General features: G+C 40.3%; 2 protein-coding genes across 2 annotated transcripts in view; both read right to left on the bottom strand.

Annotated features, from left to right (window-relative positions):
* Positions 1-2,463: 2,463 nt before the first annotated feature.
* pros1 (protein S) overlaps positions 2,464-23,470 on the bottom strand; it is a 57,300-nt gene continuing 36,293 nt past the window's right edge. Inside the window, exon 14 of the mRNA XM_059552297.1 lies at positions 2,464-3,074. Coding sequence (XP_059408280.1) covers positions 2,896-3,074 — 179 coding nt within the window. The 3' untranslated portion in view covers positions 2,464-2,895. The remainder of the gene's footprint in view (positions 3,075-23,470) is intronic.
* The window catches only part of rasa3 (RAS p21 protein activator 3), a 120,369-nt gene continuing 104,085 nt past the window's right edge, over positions 7,187-23,470 (bottom strand). The window contains exon 26 of the transcript XR_009434070.1: positions 7,187-7,215. The gene's annotated coding sequence lies outside the window, so the exon portion shown is untranslated. The remainder of the gene's footprint in view (positions 7,216-23,470) is intronic.

Raw genomic sequence — 23,470 nt, 5'->3', positions numbered from 1 at the left:
CGTGGCCTAGTAGTTAGAGAGTTTAATGCTTAACCCTAGGGTTGTGGGTTCGAATCTTGGCCCGGCAATACCAGAACTTAGGTGCCCTTGAGCAAGGCACTGAACCGCCAACTGCTCCCCGGGCGCCGCAGCATAAATATTTGAATAAACATTCAAATAATGTTATATTTTGGGTGAAAAAGTTAGCTGAAAATAGTAAGAAATGCTTTTGTAACCTTTAACTTGATGACCTACAATAACTAAAACTCAAAATAAAAATGAAGGAAAACTACATTGACATTGTCTTAAAATAAAATAACATTATAATCACAACAAGAAAAATAGACATTTTAACGTTTTAGAAACATTTTAAAACAATTTAACAATAACCTAACTTTGTTACCTGGGTAAATGTTACTACTTCAGATAACATCCAAAAGTCATGTTTCCACAATGTTTGCAAAATGATAACATGGAATGTTCCCTTAAAGTTTGCATAACAAAACAAGTTTTTAAAATGTAAAAAAAAACAAAAAAACTGGATGCTTTAAACGTTCAGAGAACATAAGAAAATTCCTTGATGGGAACACTAACAAAACATTCTTAGAACAAATTTTCCTAAGCTGGGATTGTACATAGTGCATAGTATTAGTTCTAGTGCATCGTGTGTAGTGGCACAAAACTTATATCATTCACAGTGGGACTCATTTAACAGTCTAATATAGAAACAAGCAAAGATCAGTGTGCACAAATCAATTTACGACAGATTTTACATGTGATTCATGAAACATTTGTATGCCGCCAATCTCATTGTACGAATGATTGCATGTTGATAAATGTGATTTTAAGAAAACCATTGTAATTTGAATATCACGCCCCTGAAAATGCCCTGATTAAGAAGCCTCACCCATAGAGTTTAAGAGAACAAAACGAGGAAGTAATCTCATGAAAGGGAAATTGATCTTACTCCAAAAACACCCTGAATGCACAAGCACAATCAGGTTCTTAGCCCCTGAGCTCTAAACTGTGTCGCAATCAACTGGTTTCCCATCATGCTTTTTGTTTGTGCACTATTTGGCACGCATCAGCATGACATCACAGCAGAGTGTACCCAGCGACGATGGTTCTGTGTAAGGCTGGTTTATCTCAGATGTGTGATTGCGATACACAGAGTGAGATTTGAAAGAAATTTGACATTTCCAGTGAAACATCGGCCGAGTTCCACAGAATGTTGACAGAACTTTCAGTTTTGGGTGAACTGTTATTTTAAGTATGTGTTCATGACGCAATTGTTGATTTGCAGCCAGGAAAGTGACCAAATAATCTACACTTATTACCCAGGACACATGAATTGTAATAGCTGCACTGTAGATTTGGCCAATTAAACCTACTGTATAAAGTTGAGTGTATCATATTTGACAATGAATTTCTAAGGCCTCTAAATGATCAACATGATAAAAATATTCCAAATATTCTGGCACAATATACTGTACTACACGCCTTCTGAAAAATTTGATTCTTTTTTTTTTTTTTTTACTTTAAATTAATGTCAGGCATTATTGGGTTAATGTATGTCTCATGAGGTCTTTACAGAGCCAGCATCATTAAGTTAATGTATAAGCATTTAAAAATATCAGATTATGTTTTTAACTTAATGTCCATTTGTGAAGTTTCTGTAAGTTTGAAAGTGAAATCTCTCTGTGTTGTAGTGAAGGCAGACCTACATTCTAATCAGGCTGTTTGTTGATTTGACAGTGATTTTCCCATCTGTGTTCTTAAGGTTCAAATGTGAGGTTACATTCTTCTCATGCAGCTGATTTCTCAATGTTTACTTCTCTCGCTCGCACTCCTCCTTTTTCTGAGCCAGTGTTTTCATTCTCTGTTCCTCCCTCCTGTTTCCCGTCTGTTTCTTTATGCAACATTGAAGTCAGGTCACTCGTGTCCATCTGTAAAACACACTGTATATCTCATGTCAGAAATGTAACAGAGATGTAGATCCAGTGTTTGGTGTTTGAGGACTGTCAAATGAAAACATTTCACAATAGCTTTCAGACTGTCAGGGAAATTAATCTAACCAACTCAGCAACCAAACTGCCATTCTTTAACATATAAAACATAAATATTACACTCACAAAGAAAACAGAAATAGAACTAGATACAGAATTATAGAAAATATATAAAAACAGTATAAACTTGATATAGAAGTATAGAAAAAAACAGACACTTGAACTAGACAGAAGTATAGAAATGTATAGATCTAGAAGTAGAAGTATAGAAAAAACAGGAACATAGATATGGAAGTATAGAAGTGGAAATAGAACTAGATATAGAAGTACAGAGAAATACAATTATAGAAATTTCATCAGAACCACATATATGTGAAAAGTAGGCAGTAATTAAACAGTTAAACACTCATATTTGTGTCTAAAATGGGATTTTGCTTCTTAAGGTGAGATCTGCATGACAATGACAACAAAAACAAGCTGCATTTCATGTTTTATTACAACAATTAATGTGGCACTAGTGTTCAGTATCCATCTAAACATTCACATCACATTCAAATTAGTGTGTTATATACACAAGATACAAACTGACGGCTCCATACTGTGAGTAAAAACCTGATTAAAAACACACGTCAGGAATAAAAATACTGGAATGAATGTGTAGCATCTTTAAATATAGTTTTTTGAGCTTCTGAAGCTCTTTCACAGGTTTGTCATCAATCAACTAATGAGTGCATCAATTAAAAACACAAAGTCAATTAAAAAAATCAATTAAAAATCACAGGTCAAGCTTTTTCTCTCCGTCTCCTTCTGAAGCCATAATCAGGACATCACATCATGTATTTGACAGGAACTAACAGGCAGACGCAGCGGCTCAGGTGTCCCTGCATTAGGCTGTGATGTTATTTTCTGTCTAGTGCGGCTGGGATTCAGCGGACGGAGGGTCTGGGGCAGAAACAGGAGGACAGGAGTGAGACTTGATGCTGTTGTCTTTGCTAACAGCCTCGTCGAAATCCAGCTGCTGTCCGTTCACACTGATCTCCAGACAGCCGTGGTAGAATGCAGAGATGGGAGTGACAGATAGCGGGAGATCTGCACACATAAAGAGCCAGGGATCATTGAAAAAACACTCTGTTCATTCTAAAAACAACCTTATTTAAAGAGGTCTAAATGTTCTATATATTTACACATGAGAGGTTACTCTACAAAAAACATACTACAAGTTTAAGAAACTACTGTTCTGAAACACCCGGAGCTGAAATTGGCATCACAATTTTCCCTCAACACACCCTTAACATGCATCACCATCGTATGTAATCAAAGGAGGCGTTTATTTTTACCCATGAGCCTGATCGACTGAAAGCTAAAGTTTTCCTTTGTTCTTCACAAAGGACTGTTTTGTGAATTATTTTAAATGTGCTGCTAGTATTGTTTTTCATCTTATCTTTATAAGATAAGTTATAATAATAAAACCAGTACAAACATAAATATCAGAATCAGACCAGAATATGACAAAGTGTTGCCACTAAACATGAAAGTTGCAACCAAAACAATTGTTTATCTATTGGGATGGAAAATGATCATTTATCATACAATAAAAACTTGAAGCTGCATTTCATGATCCCTTTAAAGCAAAGCATCATGAACACTGATCTAGAACACTGAAACTATCTGAAAATCTAAACTCTAAAAAACATGTCCTTAATGTTCTGAAATGTTTGACATGAACATGATCAAGTGGAATCAGATTCTGAACTATAATATTGTGCTCTTGACAGACGTCTGACTGGATTTCCCACCATCATTTCCATCTGAATCAGCCACAGTCCAGGTTCATATGTTTGTGATGGACAGACAAGCTGATGTTAATGCTCTAAAACCATTATAAGACACCACTGCTGATAGATTTATTGATTTAATGTCCCGATGAAGACGATTAGATGCCAGTAACTGAAGGAGTGCTGACCAGCAGCTGTTATTGAATGAATCTGCACTAATACGGCAGAAATACTAACTTTTACTGTGCTAGTAAATGATTAACTGCAGTGGTAAAGCCTGAAGATTACAGTAAACTGGACCAGTGTTGTTTTAGTATCATTAAGAAACTATTGTATTTTGAATTAGTTTTTATTATTCCATTTTCTATTTTAATTGTCACTTTAGATAAAATTGGTATTTTTGTTGTGTTTTTGTCATTTTTGTAAAACAAACATCTATATAGTTATTATTGATTTTTATTTGAGTTTTACACTTACATTTCTGAATTATCAGCTAATATAATTAACTACAGTTCTAAAGCTTGAAGATATAAAACTGAACCAGTCTTACTGTAGTATTATTGGCTACTTTTATAGATTTTTATATTTTGAATTAGTTTTTATTTTTCTATTTTCATTTGGAAGAAAATATAAATTTTGTTCTGTATTTTTGTCATTTTTAAATGTCTTTATAGTTTTTAACTTTTATTTGGGCTTTACATTCAGATTTTGCATTACCTTTAATATTTAGCACAGTTTGATTTGGTGAACTGGTTCAAAAAGATCCGGTTATATCGAATGATTTGTTCGCGAACCGGATATGACAAACTGCTTTGTTTTGAACTCTCTCACAACAGACACGGAAGAGAAGACAATGCTGAATAAAGTCATAGTTTTTGCTATTTTTTGGACCAAAATGTATTTTCGATGCTTCAAAATATTCTAACTGACCCTCTGATGTCACATGGACTACTTTGATTATGTTTTTCTTAACTTTCTGGACATGGACAGTATACCATACACACACTTTCAATGGACGGACTGAGAGCTCTCGGACTAAATCTAAAATATCTTAAACTGTGTTCCGAAGATAAACGGAAGTCTCACGGGTTTGGAACAACATGAGGGTGAGTCATTAATGACATAATTTTGATTTTTGGGTGAACTATCCCTTTAAAGAAGATTAAGGAAAACAGTCCTTCTTATAATGAGCACACTTGCACCTTAAAGAAATCAGCCCGGAAAATGGAAAACAGTTGGAAGAAAATAAAACTAGACGTGTTTTGTATTGCTTGGGGGGAAAGAACTTCTACTTATAGAAAAGCTCTAAAAACTGCTAGATCTGCTTACTTTGTGTCTCTCTTAGAATAGAACAAACACAACCCCAGGCATTTATTCAATACAGTGGCTAAATCAACAGGGGAAAAAAAACATCAACAGACATAGACCTTTCCCAACAGCACAGCAGTAATGACTTTATTAACTTCTTTAAGGTTGATACTATTAGAGATAAAATTATAACCATGCAGCTGTCAGCCACAGTATCGAATCAGATATGCGCACAAAAGAACCCTTGAGGAACAATTACACTCACTCTCTGCAATAGGACAGGAAGAATTGAATAAATTGGTTAAATCATCAAAACTTTAGACCCTATTCCATCTAAGATACTAAAAAGGTGCTTCCAGAAGTCATAAATCCTTTTCTGAATATTATTCATTCATAAATCTCTTTAGGATATGTTCCTAAAACCTTAAAATTAGCTGTTATAGATAAGCCTCTCATAGATCCTAGAGAATTAGTTCATTGCAGACTGATCTCAAATTTCCTTTCTCAGTAAATGACAAGTACATTCACAAGTACAGTAGGGTTAGGGTTAGACACAAAGCTCAGTACTAGGAGCATTAGCTTTTCACACTTTACATGTTACCCTTGGGAGATATCATCAAAAAACATGATGTTAGCTTTCACTGTTATGCTAATGATACTCAGCTCTATATTTCTTCACAGCCCGATGAAACCTACAAATTAGCAAAACTAACAAAATGCATAGTTGATATAAAAAACTGAATGACTAGTAATTTCCTACTACTAAATTCTGAAAAAAAAACTAAGGTTTTAATTATTTGAACAAAAAAAATCTGCATGTAATAACTTAAAACATTATTCAACACTTGATTGCTTCTCTGTAAATTTCTCAATATCAGTTAGGAGTGTGCTATTTGATCGCAATCTTTCATTTAAAACCATGTTTGTAGCATTTGTAAAACTGCATTTTATCCATCTCAAAAATATATATAAATTATGACCTATGCTTTAATGTCAAATGCAGAAACATTAATTCATGCATTCATGACCTCAAGGTTAGATTATTGTAATGCTTTATTGGGTGGTTGCTCTGCGCGCTTAATAAACAAACTCCAGAGGGTCCAAAATACAGCAGCAAGAGTTCTTACTAGAATGAGTAAGTATGACCACATTAGCCTAGTTCTGTCAACTCTGCACTGGCTCCCTATTGAACAACGAATACATTTTAAAATCTTGTTAATTATAAAGCCATAAATTGTTTTGTTCCTCAGTACTTGAGAAAGCTCATATCACATTATAGTCCTTCACGTCTGCTGGGATCTCAAAACTCTGGCCATTTGATAATACCTATAATATCAAAATCAACTTTGGACAGCAGATCCTTTTCCTATTTAGTAACAAGTCTTCCACGTTTGTTCTGACCAACTGAGGAAAAAAGCATAACAATAAATTGCGCTATCAAAGGTGATTTAATTTATGATTTATTAGCTCATATCACATCAAACCGTGCAAATTATTATTATTGTTATACCTTATTTTCAGATTATTAATGTTAACAACATCAGCTTCTCGTGACTATGAGTATAGTGTGTATTAGTGTGTAGATCTCAATTTTTGTACAGTATAATCTCTAATTTATACCATTTGAGTTTCATACCAAGAAATTCTTTTAACCCAAAAAGCAAACTATGCTCCCTTCGAAATGGTATTTAATTATTATAAGAGTTATGGTCTTTAAAATAAAAACTTTGTGTAATCCCAGGCTATCTGTAATCAGAAGCACATTTAACATGAGTTTCATAAAATCCTTTCTAGATTACAATCTGACATCAGAATTATTTTTGGACATTTAATTATTCTAGCTGCTTTGAGAAAAGTCTAAAAACGATCCACCACATGCAGGATCCTCACATGCGATAGCTTAGTAGCCGGGAAAACCTCTTTATGTTTACAGACGCAGCAACATGCTCGAATTTCCTGTGATAATTTCCCGTACCAATCAAATTATTATTATTATCATTATTATGAAAGTGAAAGTCGTGATATTTGGCAAATATAGTAACCCATACTCAGAATTGGTGCTCTGCATTTAACCCCTCCAAGTGCACACACACACAGCAGTGAGTAAGGAACACACACACACACACACACACACACACACACACAAACTGTAAACAGGGGAGCAACTGGGGGATTCAATGCCTTGCTCAAAGGCACTTCAGCCATGGGTATTGAGGGAGGAAGAGTGCTGTTCATTTACTCACCCCACCTACAACTCCTGCCCACACTGAGACTCGAACCTGTGACCTTCGGGTTACAAGTCCGTCTCTCTAACCATTAGGCCACAGCTGCCCCCATCTTATTATAAGCTAACTGTTGTGAATCTGGCTAAAGTAAGGCGATAGCTTTGAACATTGGCTAGTTATTTAATTGCTCAAATATTGATTTTGGATAATTTTTAACCAAAAAGGTTATGGACTGAAGCTTTATTTAGGACAACCGTAACTGGGAACGCTTCCCATAACAGCTGATGTACTCATTACATTATAAGAAGAATGGCATCTACGCTACTATTAGTTTCTTTCATTCTTAATCCGAGGTCACCACAGCCAACAGATCCAATCTGTATCCAGATCAGATGGTGGATCAGTCCCAGAGACAGATCCCTGAAGACCTCATCACCTCGAAAACCGTCGGCACAAGACCACGGGAACCAGACAAGACCTCTGCCCCTGCCCCACTGTCGCCTTTGGCTTACTTAGTTGGGGACACTTGACTGACTGATTGCACAAACATTATTTGGAAGAGAGGTGAACTGGATGATGATGACATCACTGAATCATCCCAATTGTTACGAATTAACAAAAGTCTCTACTCAAAGAGAACAGAAGAAACATTCATAACAAAATAACAGGGATCCAAATAAGATCCCTGGAGTCCCCGCTCTCACTCCCAAGGCTTCAAAACACCAACTATACTTTAAAGTATAAAAAGTAAGTTTATTAAACATAAGGTAGTAAAGAGCATATACATTTCAGGAGGGGGAAAAGACAAAACAAATAACAAAACAAAGCTAACTATATTAAGGATTCTAACCTAGAATTCAGATAATAAACAAAATATACAAAAGCTTACCTCCCTACTTATCACAAACAAGAGAAAACGAGTAATAAATAAAAGAGGCACCCACCTCCCTACTATGCTCCAAATGATTAGGGTTTAAAATAAATATTAAAGTTCCACATAACAGATCAACTTAGAAAAGTAAAGTAATGATTTACAACAGTTGTCTCATTCCACAGTCAGCATGTACACCGTATGTTACAGCATAGACACAAAACAACAAGTCTCTCAATCAAGGAAGCCATGAGAGCGGGGAGCTCCAGATCCATGCTTCAGGTGGCTTTAAGTAGCAGCAATCACTCCCGTCCCCAATCAGGTCACTCATTATCAGCTCCACCTGCGAGTCATGATAGTTAGAGGGTAACAAGAAAGAGAAAAACACACCAAAAGGAACACTAGACCAACACAACACAATGCATTCCCACGTAACACCTCCCCACCAAAAGAAATGCTAACAAGAAGTTTGCATTACCTACACTGCACCGCCGCATTTAGATCTTACACTTCAGCACCATAAACGCGGGACAGCGCATCCGCAACAGTATTCTGCGAGCCTTTTTTATGTCGAATATCCAAGTCAAACTCTTGAACTATCAACGCCCAGCGCATTAAGCGTTGATTTGAATTCGACATCCGGGCCAAGAACACAAGTGGGTTGTGGTCCACATAGACAATAATTGGAAATGAACTTCCACCTAAATACACCTCGAAATGTTGCAACGCTTATAACAATGCAAGAGCCTCTTTTTCGATGGTACTATACCTGCGTTGACATAACGTGAACTTTTTCGAGAAGTAACAAACTGGGTGATCAACATCAAACTCACTCTCTTGAAGTAAAACCGCACCAGCGCCAGTAGCAGAGGCATTCACTTCCAGCTAGAAAGAGCGTGTAAACTCTGGCGCTGCCAAAACAGGAGCGTTACACAGCAAATCCTTAGCTGTACGAAAAGCTTCCTCACAAGCAGGAGACCACACAAATACTCGAGCTGTGCTGAGGAGATCGGTTAAGGGTGATACAACACTGGCAAAGTTACGACAGAACCCTCTGTAATAACCTGCCATCCCCAAAAATCGACGCAGTTCTCTTTTATTCACTGGTACTGGAAACTTCATAACAGATGCAATCTTCACATCAATCGGGCATACCTGACCCTGACCCACCCTTTTCCCCAAGTAAACCACTGTTGCCTTGGCGAACTCACATTTTGCTAGGTTCAGAGTCAAAGACGCATCACAAAAACGTGAAAGCACTTCACGCAGGGAACTCAAATGTTCTTCCCAGCTAGAAGAATATATTACAATATCGTCTAGATAAGCCTCACATTTCTGCACTCCACTTAGTACAATACGCATCAAACGTTGGAAAGTTGATGGTGCATTTCGCATCCCGAACGCCATAACGGAGTACTGCATAAAATCATCAGGGGTCACAAACGCTGAAATCTCTGAGGCCCGAGAAGTAAGAGGTACTTGCCAGTACCCCTTAAGAAGATCTAATTTTGTCACAAACTTTGCGGGACCCACCCGATCTATACAGTCTTCCATCCGTGGAAGTGGGAACGAGTCAGGTTTAGTTACTGCGTTGACTTTGCGATAGTCAGTGCAGAACCGAACCGATGAATTAGCCTTGGGAACCAACAAGCAAGGCGAACTCCACGCACTCAAACTGGGTCTCGCAAAGTTATTCTCACGTAAATACTCGACCTCCGCTTTCATTAACTCACGCTTTCTCGGATTAAGCCGAAAAGGGTGCTGTCTTATTGGCTGTGCGTTTCCGACGTCGATATCATGCTGAAGTACTGTAGTCTGTGATGGAATGTCACCAAATAGTGAACGATGACTTTCAATTAACTCAACGATATCTTTCTTTTGATTCGGAGCTAAATAACTTAAGTGAGATTCCAATTTATTCAAGATTACGGAGTTCGACAGATGACCACAAGGTACAGAAAAATCCTGTTCCATCTCCTCTATTACAGTCGACCCAACGACGACACTCGGCTTAACAAGGGCAGACTCGTCTTGCACATAAGACTTTAACATGTTAACATGAACTATCCGCGACTTCCTCCGACGATCAGGCGTGCAAATCAGATAATTCGTGTCACTCAACTTTTTCGTCACCCTATAAGGACCTGAAAATCTTGGTTGCAGAGCAGACCCTGGCACTGCCATTAATAGCAAAACAGATTCACCAGGATGAAAAGAACGAGCGACAGTTTTACGGTCATAATGCTCCTTCATCTCAGTCTGCGACGCAGACAAATTTTTCTTCGCAATGTCACAAGTCCTACGAAGACGTTCACGAATAGAATGAACATACTCGGATACGAGAACAAGCGGGGTGTCATTACTAACAAGTTGTTCGCGTAATAACCTTAAAGGACCCCGAACCGCATGTCCAAAAATGAGCTCTGCAGGACTAAAGGTGATAATGATATTTCTGATCAAGAACCTTCTCTGACGATGGGGAGAGAACAACTTGGAAAAACTCAAAAGTCTGACCCTTCTCTAACGCGCTGTGTTGAGGCCGTGGAGGGTAAAGTGAAAGGAGGTAATGCTGATGGGGTACGGTATTTCTGGGACCGAGGCGTCTTAATGCGTGAGTGGCTATCTCGTAATGCGAAGGAGGCTGGAGTAAGTCCAGATTGTCAGATTGTAGTACCTTCTGGTTACCGAAAGGCTGTGCTTAAACTTGCTCATGACCACCCACTGTCTGGTCATTTAGGTAGTACTAAAACCTTTATGCGAGTAGCTAAGTATTTTTATTGGCCTGGTTTAAGATCTGCTGTGTCAAGACATTGTCGTTCATGTCACGTATGCCAAATTTCTGGTAAACCAAACCAAACAATTCGTCCAGCTCCTTTGCAGCCTATTCCAGTGATGGGAGAACCATTCGAGCGACTCATTCTTGACTGTGTTGGTCCCCTACCGAAATCGAAATCAGGTTACCAGTATATTTTAACGCTAATGTGTGCCACGACTCGTTTTCCAGAGGCAATACCATTGCGTAACATCAAAGCGAAAACCATTGTGAAAGAGTTGATTAAATTTTGTTCAACGTTTGGGTTACCTCGTGTGATCCAGACCGATCAGGGAACAAATTTTAAATCTAAAGTGTTTGAGCAAGTGTTGAAAGGAATTTCCGTTAATCACGTAGTGTCGAGTGCATATCATCCGCAGTCGCAGGGAGCGCTAGAGAGATTTCACCAGACGCTCAAATCAATGATGCGGGCGCACTGTGTGGAAGCCGGTAACGACTGGGCTGATGATCTCCCTTTGCTTTTATTTGCGATAAGGGAAACCGTTCAAGAATCGTTGGGGTTTAGTCCTGCAGAGCTCATTTTTGGACATGCGGTTCGGGGTCCTTTAAGGTTATTACGCGAACAACTTGTTAGTAATGACACCCCGCTTGTTCTCGTATCCGAGTATGTTCATTCTATTCGTGAACGTCTTCGTAGGACTTGTGACATTGCGAAGAAAAATTTGTCTGAGTCGCAGACTGAGATGAAGGAGCATTATGACCGTAAAACTGTCGCTCGTTCTTTTCATCCTGGTGAATCTGTTTTGCTATTAATGGCAGTGCCAGGGTCTGCTCTGCAACCAAGATTTTCAGGTCCTTATAGGGTGACGAAAAAGTTGAGTGACACGAATTATCTGATTTGCACGCCTGATTGTCGGAGGAAGTCGCGGATAGTTCATGTTAACATGTTAAAGTCTTATGTGCAAGACGAGTCTGCCCTTGTTAAGCCGAGTGTCGTCGTTGGGTCGACTGTAATAGAGGAGATGGAACAGGATTTTTCTGTACCTTGTGGTCATCTGTCGAACTCCGTAATCTTGAATAAATTGGAATCTCACTTAAGTTATTTAGCTCCGAATCAAAAGAAAGATATCGTTGAGTTAATTGAAAGTCATCGTTCACTATTTGGTGACATTCCATCACAGACTACAGTACTTCAGCATGATATCGACGTCGGAAACGCACAGCCAATAAGACAGCACCCTTTTCGGCTTAATCCGAGAAAGCGTGAGTTAATGAAAGCGGAGGTCGAGTATTTACGTGAGAATAACTTTGCGAGACCCAGTTTGAGTGCGTGGAGTTCGCCTTGCTTGTTGGTTCCCAAGGCTGATTCATCGGTTCGGTTCTGCACTGACTATCGCAAAGTCAACGCAGTAACTAAACCTGACTCGTTCCCACTTCCACGGATGGAAGACTGTATAGATCGGGTGGGTCCCGCAAAGTTTGTGACAAAATTAGATCTTCTTAAGGGGTACTGGCAAGTACCTCTTACTTCTCGGGCCTCAGAGATTTCAGCGTTTGTGACCCCTGATGATTTTATGCAGTACTCCGTTATGGCGTTCGGGATGCGAAATGCACCATCAACTTTCCAACGTTTGATGCGTATTGTACTAAGTGGAGTGCAGAAATGTGAGGCTTATCTAGACGATATTGTAATATATTCTTCTAGCTGGGAAGAACATTTGAGTTCCCTGCGTAAAGTGCTTTCACGTTTTTGTGATGCGTCTTTGACTCTGAACCTAGCAAAATGTGAGTTCGCCAAGGCAACAGTGGTTTACTTGGGGAAAAGGGTGGGTCAGGGTCAGGTATGCCCGATTGATGTGAAGATTGCATCTGTTATGAAGTTTCCAGTACCAGTGAATAAAAGAGAACTGCGTCGATTTTTGGGGATGGCAGGTTATTACAGAGGGTTCTGTCGTAACTTTGCCAGTGTTGTATCACCCTTAACCGATCTCCTCAGCACAGCTCGAGTATTTGTGTGGTCTCCTGCTTGTGAGGAAGCTTCTCGTACAGCTAAGGATTTGCTGTGTAACGCTCCTGTTTTGGCAGCGCCAGAGTTTACACGCTCTTTCAAGCTGGAAGTGGATGCCTCTGCTACTGGCGCTGGTGCGGTTTTACTTCAAGAGAGTGAGTTTGATGTTGATCACCCAGTTTGTTACTTCTCGAAAAAGTTCACGTTATGTCAACGCAGGTATAGTACCATCGAAAAAGAGGCTCTTGCATTGTTATTAGCGTTGCAACATTTCGAGGTGTATTTAGGTGGAAGTTCATTTCCAATTATTGTCTATACGGACCACAACCCACTTGTGTTCTTGGCCCGGATGTCGAATTCAAATCAACGCTTAATGCGCTGGGCGTTGATAGTTCAAGAGTTTGACTTGGATATTCGACATAAAAAAGGCTCGCAGAATACTGTTGCGGATGCGCTGTCCCGCGTTTATGGTGCTGAAGTGTAAGATCTAAATGCGGCGGTGCAGTGTAGGTAATGCAAACTTCTTGTTAGCATTTCTTTTGGTGGGGAGGTGTTACGTGGGAATGCATTGTGTTGTGTTGGTCTAGTGTTCCTTTTGGTGTGTTTTTCTCTTTCTTGTTACCCTCTAACTATCATGACTCGCAGGTGGAGCTGATAATGAGTGACCTGATTGGGGACGGGAGTGATTGCTGCTACTTAAAGCCACCTGAAGCATGGATCTGGAGCTCCCCGCTCTCATGGCTTCCTTGATTGAGAGACTTGTTGTTTTGTTTCTATGCTGTAACATACGGTGTACATGCTGACTGTGGAATGAGACAACTGTTGTAAATCATTACTTTACTTTTCTAAGTTGATCTGTTATGTGGAACTTTAATATTTATTTTAAACCCTAATCATTTGGAGCATAGTAGGGAGGTGGGTGCCTCTTTTATTTATTACTCGTTTTCTCTTGTTTGTGATAAGTAGGGAGGTAAGCTTTTGTATATTTTGTTTATTATCTGAATTCTAGGTTAGAATCCTTAATATAGTTAGCTTTGTTTTGTTATTTGTTTTGGCTTTTCCCCCTCCTGAAATGTATATGCTCTTTACTACCTTATGTTTAATAAACTTACTTTTTATACTTTAAAGTATAGTTGGTGTTTTGAAGCCTTGGGAGTGAGAGCGGGGACTCCAGGGATCTTATTTGGATCCCTGTTATTTTGTTATGAATGTTTCTTCTGTTCTCTTTGAGTAGAGACTTTTGTTAATTCGTAACAATTAACAAATGAACTGGTCAATGAACTGACTTTAGCTGGAAAAATTACTCTGTTATTGACTTCTTGCATTAAACTATTTTCCTGTTTAACACTGTTTAACGCTGCTTTGACACAACCTGTACTGTATAAAGCACTATACAAATAAAGACTTGACTTCCAGTTAATGTGGAATACTGGAAACTTCATAACAGATGCAATCTTCACATCAATCGGGCATACCTGACCCTGACCCACCCTTTTCCCCAAGTAAACCACTGTTGCCTTGGCGAACTCACATTTTGCTAGGTTCAGAGTCAAAGACGCATCACAAAAACGTGAAAGCACTTCACGCAGGGAACTCAAATGTTCTTCCCAGCTAGAAGAATATATTACAATATCGTCTAGATAAGCCTCACACAAGACTGTGTTGGTCCCCTACCGAAATCGAAATCAGGTTACCAGTATATTTTAACGCTAATGTGTGCCACGACTCGTTTTCCAGAGGCAATACCATTGCGTAACATCAAAGCGAAAACCATTGTGAAAGAGTTGATTAAATTTTGTTCAACGTTTGGGTTACCTCGTGTGATCCAGACCGATCAGGGAACAAATTTTAAATCTAAAGTGTTTGAGCAAGTGTTGAAAGGAATTTCCGTTAATCACGTAGTGTCGAGTGCATATCATCCGCAGTCGCAGGGAGCGCTAGAGAGATTTCACCAGACGCTCAAATCAATGATGCGGGCGCACTGTGTGGAAGCCGGTAACGACTGGGCTGATGATCTCCCTTTGCTTTTATTTGCGATAAGGGAAACCGTTCAAGAATCGTTGGGGTTTAGTCCTGCAGAGCTCATTTTTGGACATGCGGTTCGGGGTCCTTTAAGGTTATTACGCGAACAACTTGTTAGTAATGACACCCCGCTTGTTCTCGTATCCGAGTATGTTCATTCTATTCGTGAACGTCTTCGTAGGACTTGTGACATTGCGAAGAAAAATTTGTCTGAGTCGCAGACTGAGATGAAGGAGCATTATGACCGTAAAACTGTCGCTCGTTCTTTTCATCCTGGTGAATCTGTTTTGCTATTAATGGCAGTGCCAGGGTCTGCTCTGCAACCAAGATTTTCAGGTCCTTATAGGGTGACGAAAAAGTTGAGTGACACGAATTATCTGATTTGCACGCCTGATTGTCGGAGGAAGTCGCGGATAGTTCATGTTAACATGTTAAAGTCTTATGTGCAAGACGAGTCTGCCCTTGTTAAGCCGAGTGTCGTCGTTGGGTCGACTGTAATAGAGGAGATGGAACAGGATTTTTCTGTACCTTGTGGTCATCTGTCGAACTCCGTAATCTTGAATAAATTGGAATCTCACTTAAGTTATTTAGCTCCGAATCAAAAGAAAGATATCGTTGAGTTAATTGAAAGTCATCGTTCACTATTTGGTGACATTCCATCACAGACTACAGTACTTCAGCATGATATCGACGTCGGAAACGCACAGCCAATAAGACAGCACCCTTTTCGGCTTAATCCGAGAAAGCGTGAGTTAATGAAAGCGGAGGTCGAGTATTTACGTGAGAATAACTTTGCGAGACCCAGTTTGAGTGCGTGGAGTTCGCCTTGCTTGTTGGTTCCCAAGGCTGATTCATCGGTTCGGTTCTGCACTGACTATCGCAAAGTCAACGCAGTAACTAAACCTGACTCGTTCCCACTTCCACGGATGGAAGACTGTATAGATCGGGTGGGTCCCGCAAAGTTTGTGACAAAATTAGATCTTCTTAAGGGGTACTGGCAAGTACCTCTTACTTCTCGGGCCTCAGAGATTTCAGCGTTTGTGACCCCTGATGATTTTATGCAGTACTCCGTTATGGCGTTCGGGATGCGAAATGCACCATCAACTTTCCAACGTTTGATGCGTATTGTACTAAGTGGAGTGCAGAAATGTGAGGCTTATCTAGACGATATTGTAATATATTCTTCTAGCTGGGAAGAACATTTGAGTTCCCTGCGTAAAGTGCTTTCACGTTTTTGTGATGCGTCTTTGACTCTGAACCTAGCAAAATGTGAGTTCGCCAAGGCAACAGTGGTTTACTTGGGGAAAAGGGTGGGTCAGGGTCAGGTATGCCCGATTGATGTGAAGATTGCATCTGTTATGAAGTTTCCAGTACCAGTGAATAAAAGAGAACTGCGTCGATTTTTGGGGATGGCAGGTTATTACAGAGGGTTCTGTCGTAACTTTGCCAGTGTTGTATCACCCTTAACCGATCTCCTCAGCACAGCTCGAGTATTTGTGTGGTCTCCTGCTTGTGAGGAAGCTTCTCGTACAGCTAAGGATTTGCTGTGTAACGCTCCTGTTTTGGCAGCGCCAGAGTTTACACGCTCTTTCAAGCTGGAAGTGGATGCCTCTGCTACTGGCGCTGGTGCGGTTTTACTTCAAGAGAGTGAGTTTGATGTTGATCACCCAGTTTGTTACTTCTCGAAAAAGTTCACGTTATGTCAACGCAGGTATAGTACCATCGAAAAAGAGGCTCTTGCATTGTTATTAGCGTTGCAACATTTCGAGGTGTATTTAGGTGGAAGTTCATTTCCAATTATTGTCTATACGGACCACAACCCACTTGTGTTCTTGGCCCGGATGTCGAATTCAAATCAACGCTTAATGCGCTGGGCGTTGATAGTTCAAGAGTTTGACTTGGATATTCGACATAAAAAAGGCTCGCAGAATACTGTTGCGGATGCGCTGTCCCGCGTTTATGGTGCTGAAGTGTAAGATCTAAATGCGGCGGTGCAGTGTAGGTAATGCAAACTTCTTGTTAGCATTTCTTTTGGTGGGGAGGTGTTACGTGGGAATGCATTGTGTTGTGTTGGTCTAGTGTTCCTTTTGGTGTGTTTTTCTCTTTCTTGTTACCCTCTAACTATCATGACTCGCAGGTGGAGCTGATAATGAGTGACCTGATTGGGGACGGGAGTGATTGCTGCTACTTAAAGCCACCTGAAGCATGGATCTGGAGCTCCCCGCTCTCATGGCTTCCTTGATTGAGAGACTTGTTGTTTTGTTTCTATGCTGTAACATACGGTGTACATGCTGACTGTGGAATGAGACAACTGTTGTAAATCATTACTTTACTTTTCTAAGTTGATCTGTTATGTGGAACTTTAATATTTATTTTAAACCCTAATCATTTGGAGCATAGTAGGGAGGTGGGTGCCTCTTTTATTTATTACTCGTTTTCTCTTGTTTGTGATAAGTAGGGAGGTAAGCTTTTGTATATTTTGTTTATTATCTGAATTCTAGGTTAGAATCCTTAATATAGTTAGCTTTGTTTTGTTATTTGTTTTGGCTTTTCCCCCTCCTGAAATGTATATGCTCTTTACTACCTTATGTTTAATAAACTTACTTTTTATACTTTAAAGTATAGTTGGTGTTTTGAAGCCTTGGGAGTGAGAGCGGGGACTCCAGGGATCTTATTTGGATCCCTGTTATTTTGTTATGAATGTTTCTTCTGTTCTCTTTGAGTAGAGACTTTTGTTAATTCGTAACAATTAACAAATGAACTGGTCAATGAACTGACTTTAGCTGGAAAAATTACTCTGTTATTGACTTCTTGCATTAAACTATTTTCCTGTTTAACACTGTTTAACGCTGCTTTGACACAACCAGTACTGTATAAAGCACTATACAAATAAAGACTTGACTTCCAGTTAATGTGGAATACTGGAAACTTCATAACAGATGCAATCTTCACATCAATCGGGCATACCTGACCCTGACCCACCCTTTTCCCCAAGTAAACCACTGTTGCCTTGGCGAACTCACATTTTGCTAGGTTCAGAGTCAAAGACGCATCACAAAAACGTGAAAGCACTTCACGCAGGGAACTCAAATGTTCTTCCCAGCTAGAAGAATATATTACAATATCGTCTAGATAAGCCTCACACAAGACTGTGTTGGTCCCCTACCGAAATCGAAATCAGGTTACCAGTATATTTTAACGCTAATGTGTGCCACGACTCGTTTTCCAGAGGCAATACCATTGCGTAACATCAAAGCGAAAACCATTGTGAAAGAGTTGATTAAATTTTGTTCAACGTTTGGGTTACCTCGTGTGATCCAGACCGATCAGGGAACAAATTTTAAATCTAAAGTGTTTGAGCAAGTGTTGAAAGGAATTTCCGTTAATCACGTAGTGTCGAGTGCATATCATCCGCAGTCGCAGGGAGCGCTAGAGAGATTTCACCAGACGCTCAAATCAATGATGCGGGCGCACTGTGTGGAAGCCGGTAACGACTGGGCTGATGATCTCCCTTTGCTTTTATTTGCGATAAGGGAAACCGTTCAAGAATCGTTGGGGTTTAGTCCTGCAGAGCTCATTTTTGGACATGCGGTTCGGGGTCCTTTAAGGTTATTACGCGAACAACTTGTTAGTAATGACACCCCGCTTGTTCTCGTATCCGAGTATGTTCATTCTATTCGTGAACGTCTTCGTAGGACTTGTGACATTGCGAAGAAAAATTTGTCTGAGTCGCAGACTGAGATGAAGGAGCATTATGACCGTAAAACTGTCGCTCGTTCTTTTCATCCTGGTGAATCTGTTTTGCTATTAATGGCAGTGCCAGGGTCTGCTCTGCAACCAAGATTTTCAGGTCCTTATAGGGTGACGAAAAAGTTGAGTGACACGAATTATCTGATTTGCACGCCTGATTGTCGGAGGAAGTCGCGGATAGTTCATGTTAACATGTTAAAGTCTTATGTGCAAGACGAGTCTGCCCTTGTTAAGCCGAGTGTCGTCGTTGGGTCGACTGTAATAGAGGAGATGGAACAGGATTTTTCTGTACCTTGTGGTCATCTGTCGAACTCCGTAATCTTGAATAAATTGGAATCTCACTTAAGTTATTTAGCTCCGAATCAAAAGAAAGATATCGTTGAGTTAATTGAAAGTCATCGTTCACTATTTGGTGACATTCCATCACAGACTACAGTACTTCAGCATGATATCGACGTCGGAAACGCACAGCCAATAAGACAGCACCCTTTTCGGCTTAATCCGAGAAAGCGTGAGTTAATGAAAGCGGAGGTCGAGTATTTACGTGAGAATAACTTTGCGAGACCCAGTTTGAGTGCGTGGAGTTCGCCTTGCTTGTTGGTTCCCAAGGCTGATTCATCGGTTCGGTTCTGCACTGACTATCGCAAAGTCAACGCAGTAACTAAACCTGACTCGTTCCCACTTCCACGGATGGAAGACTGTATAGATCGGGTGGGTCCCGCAAAGTTTGTGACAAAATTAGATCTTCTTAAGGGGTACTGGCAAGTACCTCTTACTTCTCGGGCCTCAGAGATTTCAGCGTTTGTGACCCCTGATGATTTTATGCAGTACTCCGTTATGGCGTTCGGGATGCGAAATGCACCATCAACTTTCCAACGTTTGATGCGTATTGTACTAAGTGGAGTGCAGAAATGTGAGGCTTATCTAGACGATATTGTAATATATTCTTCTAGCTGGGAAGAACATTTGAGTTCCCTGCGTAAAGTGCTTTCACGTTTTTGTGATGCGTCTTTGACTCTGAACCTAGCAAAATGTGAGTTCGCCAAGGCAACAGTGGTTTACTTGGGGAAAAGGGTGGGTCAGGGTCAGGTATGCCCGATTGATGTGAAGATTGCATCTGTTATGAAGTTTCCAGTACCAGTGAATAAAAGAGAACTGCGTCGATTTTTGGGGATGGCAGGTTATTACAGAGGGTTCTGTCGTAACTTTGCCAGTGTTGTATCACCCTTAACCGATCTCCTCAGCACAGCTCGAGTATTTGTGTGGTCTCCTGCTTGTGAGGAAGCTTCTCGTACAGCTAAGGATTTGCTGTGTAACGCTCCTGTTTTGGCAGCGCCAGAGTTTACACGCTCTTTCAAGCTGGAAGTGGATGCCTCTGCTACTGGCGCTGGTGCGGTTTTACTTCAAGAGAGTGAGTTTGATGTTGATCACCCAGTTTGTTACTTCTCGAAAAAGTTCACGTTATGTCAACGCAGGTATAGTACCATCGAAAAAGAGGCTCTTGCATTGTTATTAGCGTTGCAACATTTCGAGGTGTATTTAGGTGGAAGTTCATTTCCAATTATTGTCTATACGGACCACAACCCACTTGTGTTCTTGGCCCGGATGTCGAATTCAAATCAACGCTTAATGCGCTGGGCGTTGATAGTTCAAGAGTTTGACTTGGATATTCGACATAAAAAAGGCTCGCAGAATACTGTTGCGGATGCGCTGTCCCGCGTTTATGGTGCTGAAGTGTAAGATCTAAATGCGGCGGTGCAGTGTAGGTAATGCAAACTTCTTGTTAGCATTTCTTTTGGTGGGGAGGTGTTACGTGGGAATGCATTGTGTTGTGTTGGTCTAGTGTTCCTTTTGGTGTGTTTTTCTCTTTCTTGTTACCCTCTAACTATCATGACTCGCAGGTGGAGCTGATAATGAGTGACCTGATTGGGGACGGGAGTGATTGCTGCTACTTAAAGCCACCTGAAGCATGGATCTGGAGCTCCCCGCTCTCATGGCTTCCTTGATTGAGAGACTTGTTGTTTTGTTTCTATGCTGTAACATACGGTGTACATGCTGACTGTGGAATGAGACAACTGTTGTAAATCATTACTTTACTTTTCTAAGTTGATCTGTTATGTGGAACTTTAATATTTATTTTAAACCCTAATCATTTGGAGCATAGTAGGGAGGTGGGTGCCTCTTTTATTTATTACTCGTTTTCTCTTGTTTGTGATAAGTAGGGAGGTAAGCTTTTGTATATTTTGTTTATTATCTGAATTCTAGGTTAGAATCCTTAATATAGTTAGCTTTGTTTTGTTATTTGTTTTGGCTTTTCCCCCTCCTGAAATGTATATGCTCTTTACTACCTTATGTTTAATAAACTTACTTTTTATACTTTAAAGTATAGTTGGTGTTTTGAAGCCTTGGGAGTGAGAGCGGGGACTCCAGGGATCTTATTTGGATCCCTGTTATTTTGTTATGAATGTTTCTTCTGTTCTCTTTGAGTAGAGACTTTTGTTAATTCGTAACAATTAACAAATGAACTGGTCAATGAACTGACTTTAGCTGGAAAAATTACTCTGTTATTGACTTCTTGCATTAAACTATTTTCCTGTTTAACACTGTTTAACGCTGCTTTGACACAACCAGTACTGTATAAAGCACTATACAAATAAAGACTTGACTTCCAGTTAATGTGGAATACTGGAAACTTCATAACAGATGCAATCTTCACATCAATCGGGCATACCTGACCCTGACCCACCCTTTTCCCCAAGTAAACCACTGTTGCCTTGGCGAACTCACATTTTGCTAGGTTCAGAGTCAAAGACGCATCACAAAAACGTGAAAGCACTTCACGCAGGGAACTCAAATGTTCTTCCCAGCTAGAAGAATATATTACAATATCGTCTAGATAAGCCTCACACAAGACTGTGTTGGTCCCCTACCGAAATCGAAATCAGGTTACCAGTATATTTTAACGCTAATGTGTGCCACGACTCGTTTTCCAGAGGCAATACCATTGCGTAACATCAAAGCGAAAACCATTGTGAAAGAGTTGATTAAATTTTGTTCAACGTTTGGGTTACCTCGTGTGATCCAGACCGATCAGGGAACAAATTTTAAATCTAAAGTGTTTGAGCAAGTGTTGAAAGGAATTTCCGTTAATCACGTAGTGTCGAGTGCATATCATCCGCAGTCGCAGGGAGCGCTAGAGAGATTTCACCAGACGCTCAAATCAATGATGCGGGCGCACTGTGTGGAAGCCGGTAACGACTGGGCTGATGATCTCCCTTTGCTTTTATTTGCGATAAGGGAAACCGTTCAAGAATCGTTGGGGTTTAGTCCTGCAGAGCTCATTTTTGGACATGCGGTTCGGGGTCCTTTAAGGTTATTACGCGAACAACTTGTTAGTAATGACACCCCGCTTGTTCTCGTATCCGAGTATGTTCATTCTATTCGTGAACGTCTTCGTAGGACTTGTGACATTGCGAAGAAAAATTTGTCTGAGTCGCAGACTGAGATGAAGGAGCATTATGACCGTAAAACTGTCGCTCGTTCTTTTCATCCTGGTGAATCTGTTTTGCTATTAATGGCAGTGCCAGGGTCTGCTCTGCAACCAAGATTTTCAGGTCCTTATAGGGTGACGAAAAAGTTGAGTGACACGAATTATCTGATTTGCACGCCTGATTGTCGGAGGAAGTCGCGGATAGTTCATGTTAACATGTTAAAGTCTTATGTGCAAGACGAGTCTGCCCTTGTTAAGCCGAGTGTCGTCGTTGGGTCGACTGTAATAGAGGAGATGGAACAGGATTTTTCTGTACCTTGTGGTCATCTGTCGAACTCCGTAATCTTGAATAAATTGGAATCTCACTTAAGTTATTTAGCTCCGAATCAAAAGAAAGATATCGTTGAGTTAATTGAAAGTCATCGTTCACTATTTGGTGACATTCCATCACAGACTACAGTACTTCAGCATGATATCGACGTCGGAAACGCACAGCCAATAAGACAGCACCCTTTTCGGCTTAATCCGAGAAAGCGTGAGTTAATGAAAGCGGAGGTCGAGTATTTACGTGAGAATAACTTTGCGAGACCCAGTTTGAGTGCGTGGAGTTCGCCTTGCTTGTTGGTTCCCAAGGCTGATTCATCGGTTCGGTTCTGCACTGACTATCGCAAAGTCAACGCAGTAACTAAACCTGACTCGTTCCCACTTCCACGGATGGAAGACTGTATAGATCGGGTGGGTCCCGCAAAGTTTGTGACAAAATTAGATCTTCTTAAGGGGTACTGGCAAGTACCTCTTACTTCTCGGGCCTCAGAGATTTCAGCGTTTGTGACCCCTGATGATTTTATGCAGTACTCCGTTATGGCGTTCGGGATGCGAAATGCACCATCAACTTTCCAACGTTTGATGCGTATTGTACTAAGTGGAGTGCAGAAATGTGAGGCTTATCTAGACGATATTGTAATATATTCTTCTAGCTGGGAAGAACATTTGAGTTCCCTGCGTAAAGTGCTTTCACGTTTTTGTGATGCGTCTTTGACTCTGAACCTAGCAAAATGTGAGTTCGCCAAGGCAACAGTGGTTTACTTGGGGAAAAGGGTGGGTCAGGGTCAGGTATGCCCGATTGATGTGAAGATTGCATCTGTTATGAAGTTTCCAGTACCAGTGAATAAAAGAGAACTGCGTCGATTTTTGGGGATGGCAGGTTATTACAGAGGGTTCTGTCGTAACTTTGCCAGTGTTGTATCACCCTTAACCGATCTC

This window comes from Carassius carassius, chromosome 6 (genome assembly GCF_963082965.1).
Source record: "Carassius carassius chromosome 6, fCarCar2.1, whole genome shotgun sequence".
In the NCBI taxonomy this organism is placed as follows: domain Eukaryota; kingdom Metazoa; phylum Chordata; class Actinopteri; order Cypriniformes; family Cyprinidae; genus Carassius; species Carassius carassius.
This window is presented reverse-complemented; position numbering and strand designations above follow the sequence as displayed.